The sequence below is a fragment of the Mesoplodon mirus genome, assembly GCF_964341445.2.
Source record: "Mesoplodon mirus genome assembly, chromosome: 10".
Taxonomy (NCBI): Eukaryota; Metazoa; Chordata; class Mammalia; order Artiodactyla; family Ziphiidae; genus Mesoplodon; species Mesoplodon mirus.
Genome location: NC_138986.1, coordinates 98,548,818 through 98,560,978, shown reverse-complemented (window position 1 = coordinate 98,560,978; position 12,161 = coordinate 98,548,818). Strand labels below are relative to the sequence as shown.

The 12,161-nt window shown below is 40.1% G+C and overlaps 1 protein-coding gene across 14 annotated transcripts in view; it reads left to right on the top strand.

The window, feature by feature from the left end:
- The window catches only part of SNAP91 (synaptosome associated protein 91), a 156,258-nt gene that overhangs the window by 50,680 nt on the left and 93,417 nt on the right, over window positions 1-12,161 (top strand). For all 14 annotated transcript variants that reach the window (XM_082633866.1, XM_082633869.1, XM_082633867.1 and 11 more), the window contains exons 3-7: window positions 1,839-1,981; window positions 2,620-2,695; window positions 3,446-3,548; window positions 5,272-5,365; window positions 7,009-7,120. In XM_082633866.1, the coding sequence (XP_082489992.1) occupies window positions 1,839-1,981; window positions 2,620-2,695; window positions 3,446-3,548; window positions 5,272-5,365; window positions 7,009-7,120 (528 nt within the window). The remainder of the gene's footprint in view (window positions 1-1,838; window positions 1,982-2,619; window positions 2,696-3,445; window positions 3,549-5,271; window positions 5,366-7,008; window positions 7,121-12,161) is intronic.

Below are 12,161 nucleotides of genomic sequence, written 5' to 3'. Positions count from 1 at the left end.
GAGTAATCTTGGTTGTAGGTTCTCCCCTTTTATCACTTTAAATATATCATGCCACTCCCTTCTGGCTTGTACAGTTTCTGCTGAGAAATTAGCTGTTAACCTTATGGGAGTTCCCTTGTATGTTATTTGTCATTTTTCCCTTGCTGCTTTCAGCAATTTTTGTTTGTCTTTAATTTTTGCCAATTTGATTACTATGTGTCTTGGCATGTTTCTACTTGGGTTTTTCCTGTATGGGACTTTCTGCACTTCCTGGACTTGGGTGGCTATTACCTTTCTCATGTTAAGGAAGTTTGCAACTCTAATCTCTTCAAATATTTTCTCTGGTCCTTTCTCTCTCTCTCTTCTCCTTCTGGGACCCCTATAATGCGAATGTTGTTTCGTTTAATGTTGTCCCAGAGGTCTCATAGGCTGTCTTCATTTCTTTCCATTCTTTTTTCTTTATTCTGTTCTGCAGCAGTGAATTCCACCATTCTGTCTTCCAGGTCACTTATCCATTCTTCTGCCTCGGTTATTCTGCTCTTGATTCCTTCTAGTGTATTTTTCATTTCAGTTATTGTATTGTTCATCTCTTTTTGTTTATTTTTTAATTTTTCTAGGTCTTTGTTAAACATTTCTTACGTCTTCTCGATCCTTGCCTCCATTCTTTTTCCGAGGTCCTGAATCATCTTCACTATCATTATTCTGAATTCTTTTTCTGGAAGGTTGCCTAGCTCCACTTCATTTAGTTGTTTTGGGGAATTTTTTCTTGTTCCTTCATCTGGTACATAGCCGCCTGCCTTTTCATCTTGTCTGTCTTTCTGTGAATGTGGTTTTTGTTTCACAGCTTGTGGGATTGTAGTTCTTGCTTCTGCTGTCTGCCCCTCTGGTGGATGAGGCTATCTGAGAGGCTTGTGCAAGTTTCCTGATGGGAGGGACTGGTGGTAGGTAGAGCTGGCTGTTGCTCTGGTGGGCAGAGCTCAGTAAAACTTTAATCTGCTGACTGCTGGTGGGTGGGGCTGGGTTCCCTCCCTGTTGGTTGTTTGGCCTGAGGGGACCCAGCACTGGAGCCTACCGGGGCTCTTTGGTGGGGCTAATGGCAGACTCTGGGAGGGCTCATGCCAAGGAGTACTTCCCAGAACTTCTGCTGCCAGTGTCCTTGTCATCACGGTGAGCCACAGCTACCTGCCCCTGCCTCTGCAGGAGACCCTCCAACACTAGCAGGTGGGTCTGGTTCAGTCTCCCCTGGGTTCACTGCTCCTTCCAATAGGTCCCGATGTGCACACTACTTTGTGTGTGCCATCTAAGAGTAGGGTCTCTGTTTCCCCCAGTCCTGTTGAAGTACTGCAATCCAATCCCGCTAGCCTTCCAAGTCTGATTCTCTAGGAATTCCTTCTCCCGTTGCCAGAGCCCTAGGTTGGGAAGCCCGACGTGGGTTCAGAACCTTCGCTCCAGTGGGTGGACTTCCGTGGTATAAGTGTTCTCCAGTTTGTGAGTCACCCACCCAGCAGTTATGGGATTTGATTTTATTGTGATTGCACCCCTCCTACCATCTCATTGTGGCTTCTCCTTTGTCTTTGGATGTGGGCTGTCTTTTTTGGTGAGTTCCAATGTCTTCCTGTCGATGACTGTTGACCAGTTAATTTTGATTCCCATGCTCTCGCAAGAGGGAGTGAGAGCACATCCTTCTACTCCACCATCTTGAACCAATCTCTCTGACATTTAATTTTTGAAAATCTTTTTAGCTGTTGTCAATGCAGTTTTGGACTCATAAACTCAACAGGTTTAAATGTTTAAAATTTGAAATGAAATTTTTTTATGCAATCATTAGTGTCATTGACTGAAATCTTCTATTTTCATAGATTTGATCCAGGCTACCAATGAGACCAATGTTAATATTCCTCAGATGGCGGACACGCTCTTTGAGCGGGCAACAAACAGTAGCTGGGTGGTTGTATTTAAAGCTTTAGTCACTACGCATCATCTCATGGTGCATGGAAATGAGGTAAACCATGTAAACCTAACTTTTCTTTTTTTGGCAGGGGAGGGAGGCTGGTGATGGCTTAAGTTTCTTAAGCTTTCACTAATTAGGAGGAAAATAAGAGGGAGTATATGGTTCAAAGTCATCTGGAGTACAATTTTAATCTACTGTTTAGCTGTTTTTCAGAAATATGTTGTTAGACATTTTGTTAAAGATATCAAAGTGTTAAATCTGTATATACCATGTAAACGTATTAATGGACAAAAATATTAGGAGAAAGGAACAACAAAATTATTTTCCCATTGGGAAGTAATTCTTTGTGCCTCTGTGTGAAAATTGCTTTCATAAAAATGTTTAATTTTGGAAAATATTGACTAAACTAAAACTTAGCCATTTTATATGGGATACCTACCGAATCCTATTAAATTGCAGTGTTTCTGTTATGTACAGAAATGAAAGATCACACAATTTAATTCTATTTCAGTGAGTATGATCAGTTTTTATTCCCCCTCAGAGAAAGCCCACAGACTAGGAAACTTTATACTGAGTAAAAAAGATCACAATGAGAATTTATATTTTTAGAAAATTCCCTTTAGTATCAGAACTTGTCTAAAGTAGTGATTTCAGGATATTGATGTTTAGTTCTGACTTTTGTTTTTCAGAGATTTATTCAGTATTTGGCCTCTAGAAATACACTATTCAATCTCAGCAATTTTTTGGACAAAAGTGGATCCCATGGTGAGAATATTATGTTTTATAATTTTCTTGCTAATGTTTTTGATGCAGAATTTTTTGATTTTTGAAGTGAGGTTATTAATTAAAAATCAGTGTTAACTGATAGCTCCATTGGATATACAAGAAAAAATGTAAATGTGACTATATAGTTACTTTATATTAGCTTTAAAATATTTAATTGTTATGCAACTCAGCATATGAATTATACATTAATTCTGTTTCTTGTCTTTTTCAGTGTTTACCTTAAAAAGTAACAGTGGGTATGTTAGATCCACAGTTGTTTGTTAATGAAGGTGTAAGAGGCAATGAAATGAAAAAGTACTTTCCCAGTTAAAAATAATCCAGTTTTAAATGTTTTTTTGTAAATTAATAGAATTTGTACTGCAGTCATTTGTTCATTCAGCATATTTACTGGTTGTCTATTACATATAAGGCAAGCACACCAAGCAAGTGGTTAGTTCTCAGATAGCTACATGTATTAAATCTGAAACAGTGAACAAAAATGCAAGGAAAAATCAGAAAAGACATTCTGTACAAAGATGGTAGCATATCTAAATTGAATAGTCTTGGAATGTCTCATGCTAAAAGTATTTTTGCCTCAAGTAGGATTTTAAATGAGGCCTGTCTGGTACACTTATTGACCTCATCTTAGAATTATTTACATTTGAGGAGTTTAAAAAAAAATTGGAACTAGCAAAGCACAGTTGAAGGTATTTTATTAATTAGTTTTATCTCCTCTGCCCCTCCCCCCAGGTTATGATATGTCTACCTTCATAAGGCGCTATAGTAGATATTTGAATGAAAAGGCTTTCTCTTACAGACAGATGGCATTTGATTTTGCCAGAGTGAAGAAAGGGTATGTTTTTTCTTTCTCATATTTATTTGAGCAGAAGAAGTCTTTGAGACATACTTGATTTATCTTAATTAAGTTAATTGCCAACTAGTTTTGATCATGAAGCCCCAGTTTATAATAACCTAAAAAAAACCTCAATAATATTATGCAGGTTAGCCTTGTGGTTGCAATGTTACTTATTTATATTTTCCTGCAGAAAATCTGATTTGCTGCTCAGAGTTGACATGGTACAACATTTTATTTTGTTAAAATCAACTCAAAATTCTTGAACAGTTATATACCTTCAAATAATTTTAAATGGAGAGAATTTAAACAAGTTTCATTTAAAAGAACATGGCTGTGGTCGACAATAGTTATTTCAGTGTGTTTTGATTGAGGTGAAACTGAACTATATGTATGTGTGGAGATCTATCACAGATCTGGAGAACAGATAATACTGTCCTTCTGTTATACATGCACACACACAAACACATGAAAACACACCATATCTGAACTAATTATTAATACCAACCATTGATTAGGAAAATCTCATTGATACAGGCTCCTTGCAAGTTTAATTCATAATTGCTATTTATTTCCCTCTAAATAGATGTTTGAATTTAATCAAAAGTGTTCAGCTATAAATCTGTGCAAATCTTGTATCCATTCCTAATTTGAAATAATGGCAGCATATTGTACAAAGTTTAATATTTTAGTCTCAAGAATTCACACAAAGAGATATAACTCTGTTTTCTGATAGCTGACCTCAACTTAGCTTTGAACTACTTTTTTTTTATCATGGTAGTGAAAAATATAAACTTGCCTATTCAAAATAAACTAGTTTCTTGTGGGTGAACATTTTATAAAATGAATGTTTGACTTCATCCCCATCTCATTAGAGATGATTCTAGTTCCTATGCCTTCCTCTGACTTCTTACATGGCCCTGGGCAGCCGTGGCTGATGTTCTGAGCTGGATTGTGACCTCTCCACAATATGTCCACAGCCTTCTTAGAAACTTCTGCACTGCTGAGTGGGCACATAAGGGCACTTTGGGATGCTTTCCCTACCGTTGAGGTGGGAGAGCCCGAAAGCTGCCGTTATCAGCGCAGTCACGTCACCTGGGCGTTTTCCTCAGCTGTTTCACTCCTGCTGCTTCTTGACCATCTCTGGATACAGGAGCTCCCTAAGAGGCCTGTGGGTGGGTGCAGGCGTCAGTGCCCCCTACGATGCACCCTTCAGTGCTAACCTCCAGTCACGTTCTCTACAGCTGGTTAAACTCAGCTCTTTTGGTCCAAACTGCAAATCAGAGTGCCTTTTTCTTCACTTGATGGTTAATAGTATAAATTCTGTTCCCAGTCCTACAGGTTTTGAAGACTTCCAAGACATGTTTTCTCTCTCTCTCTCTCAAAAACAAAGTGGGGTTTAGGAAACCTAGATTTTTAATACTAGTATTTCTGTTATAGATTTAGAAAAATCCATTCATAAATTCAGCTGGCCTCTTTTATCCAGATCACGTTGCTTTCTTCCTGAGGGCACTACATAGAAAGCACGGCCTGTGTGGTTAAGGAATGCAAGTGGGTGAGAAGGGGTATAGAGAAGGGACCCAACCAAAGCCTCTTCACATCTCAGAATCATCCCAGGAGATTAACAAGGAAATAGGAGGAAAACAGTTTGGAACAATGCATGTGGTCTCAAATTTTCCACATACAAGTAAGTTTTACCGTTTTGGTTTTTGTTAAATTGTAGGGCTGATGGTGTCATGAGGACGATGGCTCCTGAGAAACTACTGAAGAGTATGCCCGTACTACAGGGACAGATTGATGCACTGCTGGAATTTGACGTACGTATCTCACCAGAAAATGCTTCTTACACAATCATGCTGCCTTTTATTTGAAGGTGGGCTACAGATAAAGAATTTCCTCAGGACACAGATTTAGGTCTCCCTCATATAGTTGAATTAGATGAACACGTAGTTTAGGCTGTCAGTGAGGAATAGAGGATTTTGGTTGTCCTCATTGTCAGAGAAGTTTACAGGTGTTCACTTCAGTCATGGAAAACTACGAGTGGTGCATTCTTGGATCCCCATGTTCAGAGCAGGATGGTGGCCTCCAGTTGTGTTTGACAGAATAAAGTAGCTGCAAAACATATGTTCAGGCAGCTAAATACCCCAGCCTGCTATTAGGAACTATTTTATACAGTCTGTTTAAATGGCACCATCCATGGAAGAGAATTATGTTTGTTTTGTCATGGTCCTTCTTCCTGCCAATACCAACGTGGCTTGTCTCTTAAAACCAAACCTGTATCTTGACTGTGATGGTGGATACACTAACTTACACATGCGATAAGACGATATAGAACTAAACATACATACAACAGGTAAAAGGGGAAATCTGAGTAAGATGGGCGGATTGTACTGATATCAATATCCTGGTTGTGATATTGTACTATAATTTTGCAAGATTTTACCTCTGGGAGGAACTGGTAAGTTGTACATGGGAATCTCTATATTTTTTTACAGTTTCATGTGGATTTACAGTTATTTCAAACTAAAAATTTCAATTAATGAAACATACCTGATTTGTGAAAATAAAATGTTCTGCCATGTAGGAAGATTCTTAACTCACATTGTTATCTTTCCTCTGTTTTGGTGGTTGCGTAAAACAAAGGTTTTCCTCAAATATTGGTAACTAAAATCTCTGTTAAGATTATGGTTTTGTCTATCCTAGTCACAATACCCAACTCCTGTGAAATTTCATTTAAAGCAGCAAACCATCTTACTGTTTTTTGACAGATTTTACAGTAAGGACATCACTAGGTATATATGGAATTGCTTTTCTCTTAACTTTTTTTCTTATTACTCATTTTTCTTTGCTTTCCTTACCCTTAATGTTGGTACTGTCTTGCTTAAAGGAGAAAAGAAGTCAGAAAAGGAAAAAGAGCAGAGCGTGAGGAGTTGTGAGCAAGGACTGGGAAATGGAGAGAAATTATTCTTCTTTGTGCTAGTGATTAGAGTATTTGGTGGGTGGGTGAATACTATGAGTCTCCAGAATTATTTTAGGGGCAGCCGGCTAAGGCATGTTTTCCCTATGCTAGGCTTCCTCTCTGAGTCACTGCAGGCCCCTGGAGCCTGAACCCTTCCACAGAGATCATTACACAGGGGAAGGAGAAGAATGTAATATGGCATAGTAAAAGCAACAGGAGTCCAGGTGTTCAAAAGTTGGATTTGATTTATCTGTGGATCATTAATCAAATAGAATGTATATATGTCTTATAGTTGATAGGACTAACTTCATTGACTTAAATTGAAGCAAAAAAATAGGCAATCCAGTTTTTGATATTGGTAGTGTTACTCAAAGACTTACGCAGCATTTGGTGAATATGAATGAATTTCTTAGTAATCATTTGAGACTTCTTAACATGCTCTGAGAAAAATTGTCATTTGTTGATCTGCAGTTCACTTATGAAATTTTCATCTGTTTCTAGGTACATCCAAATGAACTAACAAATGGTGTCATAAATGCTGCATTTATGCTTCTTTTCAAGGACCTTATCAAACTTTTTGCTTGCTACAACGATGGAGTTATTAATTTACTTGGTAGGTAGAACTACTGAATGGTGTCTGTGAAGAGAGACTGTATCAGAATGCAAAGATTTGGATGCTGCAGACTTCATAAAAATCTAAATACATGGCTCATTCAGGTCACATTTCTGTGTGTGTTCTTATGTCAAGATCAAGTGCAGGGAATGGAAAGCATTCTAGGTATTTTCAGCAGAAAGAGATTTCATACAGGGATTCTGATGCTTACAAAATTTTGGAATGACCGAAGGAGCAGGTTCTAAGCTTTGCCTTTTGGAATAAGTCCCGTAACGATACATAACTGTTCCACTGTGCTGACAACTACCTCTGATGCCTCACCTGGAGATGCTCCTATTTTGATGTAGTTCCATACATCTCACTATCTTTCATTTGCCATAAAGTGAAAATCAGATAGATACACTGCTTGACGTTTGGCCTACAGTAAAAGATTTCTTTCTACTGACAAGGTCACCCCTTTCTGGGATACAATGATTCATCAAACCACTTCCACCTAGTGTCAGTCTGAGAAAACATCTCTAAACCAAGCTTGAATTGGTTTTTTCCCTCTGTCAGCTGGTCATAGGGATCTCCCCAGAGGCTATAGGCATGACTGGAGGGAGAAGTAGCCGTCCAGAAGATGTAGATATGCTGGGTGTATGAGCCACCTGTTCATACAACCTACATGGGTATTCAGGCACTGCTCGAGGCTGATCGCTTATATTACCACCTCCATTTGATGATGGAGTATATTCTTGCATTTGCCTAGCTTTATGGTTTGGTGTATAAGATATCGCTTGAGGTCTTATGATCACTTGGTATTCTCTGGTCAGAATTTCAGTCTCTAGAGGCAAGCCTAGAGCAGTTTTTCCAAAGGAGATCAGTTACTATCTGAAAAAGAAATGGCCTTGCTCCAAAGCGCTAGAGGCTTCTGTTGTATTTTCCTATTGGCATGTGCCCGAGTCGTCCTGCAGCGTTTGGATCTGCTGTACACACTTGCAGTGCCTTTAGCTCTGCAGGAACAAAGGCCCGAGTGGCCCCAGGTTGGAGCAGTTGCAGCGTCTTCCTTGATCTGGGCCCTGCTTCCAGCTGACACCATACACCGATACTCCGTTTAGAGCAGCACATACACATGTTGTCTATGTTACCTCCAAAACCAAAAAAAGCTCAGCAAAACTTTTGCCTGCATTTTCGTTACAGAGAGTGCAAGGTGAAGCAATGTGTCTTTCAGATGGAGGGACCTTTGGACCCGCAGAAACTTCATTGATGTAGCAGGTCCCTGGGCTTTCATAGGTTCTCTCTCCTTCCCCTTGACCTGCCTGTGACTTATTAGGCACCTAGCATAGCTGAAATTCTTTCCCTCCAGCCACAGTCAACCTGATGTCATCAAATGATATCCAGTGGCGTTATGACAACCAGAGAGGTTAATATACTTGAAATAAGACAGTGACCGTGTACTGGCATCCCTGCCAGATGAAAGAAAACTACTTCTGCTGGGCTGTGTCTACTGGGGTAGATAGAAAAGAACTTGCTAGTTTGATAGATGCTTATCACGTGTCAGCAACTGTGCTGATTTTATGCTGGAAAGGAGGACACCTCTGGATCTCTGCAAGTAGGAATTGTCGCCTGATTAAGTTTCCAGTAACCTACAGTTCACCTCTAAGATTCACTCATCTTTTGCACAAACCAGGTATGCAGGTTAACTGGGAATATAATGGAACTGCTACCCTGTATCTTTGTAGAGATCATGAAACCAATGTGGGGATCCTGCTAGGTTTAAAGTATTTCTGTGTATTTCAAAGTATTTCATCTATGTATTCAGGAAGCTGGGGAAATAACCACTGATAGTTTCATGCATCCACTGGATCTAATTTTTTTTTAAATCTCCTAATCCCCCGAAAGCCTCCGCTCAGATCTGTAGAAAATATAGTGACATTTTGGATCCCCAGAGACTAGCATCGGCTTAGAGTCTGTGTCCCTGAAAATTCTGGGTATGTCCCCTTTCCCATGTGTGTAGTCACTCTGGTAAATGTCCCTTTGCAGAAGCGTAGGAATAGATGCTTTGGGCTGTGTTTCAAGGCTCTTACTCAAGAATATCTGGAGGGCTTATTAAAATTGAGGTTGCTAGATACTAACTCAGAGTTTCTAATTCAGTAGGTCTGGGGTAGGGCCTGAGAATTTGCATATCTAGTGAGGGCCTGGATGGTGCTGGGTTTGGGGGACTACAGTTTGGGAACCAAACTGTAGGACTACAGTTTGGGATCTAACTGTGTTAGATCCACTTCCGGATGTTCAGGCCAGCATTTTTGTTTTTAACATCTTTATTGGAGTATAATTGCTTTGCGATGGTGTGTTAGTTTCTGCTTTATAACAAAGTGAATCAGTTATACATATACATATATCCCCATAACTCTTCCTCCTTATATCTCCCTCCCACCCTCCCTATCTCACCCCTCTAGGTGGTCACAAAGCACTGAGCTGGTCTCCCTGTGCTATGCGGCTGCTTCCCACTAGCTATCTGTTTTACATTTCGTAGTGTATATATGTCCATGCTACTCTCTCACTTTGTCACAGCTTACCCTTCCCCCTCCCCGTGTCCTCAAGTCCATTCTCTACATCTGTGTCTTTATTCCTGTCCTGCCCCTAGGTTCATCAGAACCTTTTTTTCTTAGATTCCATATGTATATGTTAGCATACAGTATTTGTTTTTCTCCTTCTGACTTACTTCACTCTGTATGACAGACTCTAGGTCCATCCACCTCACTACAAATAACTTAATTTCGTTTCTTTTTATGGCTGAGTAATATTCCATTGTATATACGTGCCACATCTTTATGCATTCATCGGTCAATGGACACTTAGGTTGCTTCCACGTCCTGGCTATACAGGCCAGCATTTTCAATCGGTGCTTCTTGGCATGTTCACCCAAATTGATGAATTATCAGTGACATCACAAAAACGAATGTAATGGTCCTTCTTTACTGCTCAGAACCTTTAGAATTTATTTGAATTCTCTAGATTTTTATCAATTAGGATTGCCCGATTCAGGAGGAAAAAAATACAGGACATCTCGTTCAATTTGTATTCAGATCAACATGAGTAACTTTTTTAGTATTAGTAAGTCCCATGGAATATCTGGGACCTACTTATGCTAAAAATTATCTTTTACAATTTAAATTTAACTCAGTGTCTTGTATTTTATCTGGCATCCTGACTGCCAACATGAATTTGCACAGTCTTGCACGTCTTTTAGCATGTATGTTTTTTTCCTCTAGAGTCAGGCTTTGTACTTGTCTCCTGAGGACATGCTGGATTGCTGGGTTCTAAATCTCATTCTAGGTGTTGAAGCAGTTGGCAAGGGGAAGGGAGTAAGAAGTAGAGGGACAGAGCATGAGGAGAATTTTTATTCCCTCGTGGAAGGTGGGTTGATTACAGGATCTCCAAGCAACGCAGGACCAGCCTCTTCAGACTGAGAAAGAAAAGTTTTTCCAACAAGGGTAGTTCATTTTGGTTTGAATCTACCCAAGTACTTTCCTTTTCAGTTTTCTTTTTCAATAAGAGTCCTAACTTTCACAAAGGAGACCATGTTGAAGCTGGAAATTTAACTTGCCCACATACATTATAATTCAGCAACTCACAAGATTAGACTCTCTGACTTTGGCGATGACAGCCCTGTGTCTGTAAGGATAAGATTATTTTAGGGCAGCTTGGAGTACCACAGTCTGACTGGAGCCTTGAGCCAGTCATTTTAAATCCTGTGTTGTCATTTTCCTTTTTAAGCTCTCCAGTGGAGTCGGGAGCAGCCGTCCACCCCACAGTTCCATCTGCCTTGTTCTCATCATGGTCTATCCCAGCAGCTGCTTGTTCTGATAAGCTTCATTCTAGGTGCTTATTTCAGAAAACCACAGGTCATAATTTAAGTAATTATTTTGCTCCTGTGCAACACAGATTCCGAGAATCCCATTCTCCACTAGTTGCAGGTGGTCATCACTGCCTTCAGATTCATTCAGGTTATATATCTAATCCCAGATTCCTCCCTTTGACATTTTTGAGGGTCTGCTTTCTACAGCCTCTTCAGCCACCAAATACTGTGTCTATGCAAGAAACAGAAACCACTCTACTTATTCGAAGTAGAAAGGGATTCAAAACAAGGGGTTAGGTCTTCATTTAATTATGGGAAGCCTACAGGAACTGGTTCTGGTCTCGGCCTCCTGAGATGCTCCTGAAGTAACCAGTTCTTGTGCTCTAGGGAAGCTACTGCTTGAGAGGCCACTACTTGAAAGTATGCTGAAACAATCTCGGCTGCCTTACAACACTAGGGAGCTGGAGAATGGACACGTGAAGCTATAATCCAGGGAGTAGGGAGTCAGATCAAGGGGCTGTGACTGTGACAGTTCTTCCCTAAAGCCCAGGAAAGCTGGAGGGTGACAGTGAAATGCTGTGAAAGATAGCTCACCCTCCAAGGATCTTATCACTTGCCGTAAGAAACAGCTGTTCCGGTACAGGACGCCTGTTGCTGCCGCCTCAGTCTCACCTTCCAGATCGCCCACAGGTCTGTCTAAAGCGCAGAACTAAATTTGCATCCAGATCCCTGGCTTCTCATGAGTCTAGAAAAAGATAGAATGGAATCGGGTGAGCCAGTCACCAACATCGAATACAGTGCCCTGGGAGGTTTTGCCTTTCCTGGGGAGAGATTCCTGCCCGTGGTGTGCAGTTCAAAACCACATCACCTTTATTTCAGGTGAGGGAGTTTGGTGGCAAGCCAAGTAAGATAGACTTTTCCATTCGCTTTTGCTGGCTGATCTTAATCTTCTTTACAACTCATAAATGTGAGCTTTTGCTAAAGTTCATGTCCAGCCATCTGCTGTTTTGCTTTCTCTGTGTACTCTTCATTGGGAAACTTATTATTTCCATTATGAGGAGTCTCACATCTATCCTTTCAGTCCTTCCCCTCCTCCTGAGCTTCAGTTTTGCACGTCTGCTTATTTGTTGACACTTAAATTTAAATATTGTGTTCTTACCTCAAACTTGGGAGTTGCCCACTGACTAAAATCTGTGCCGG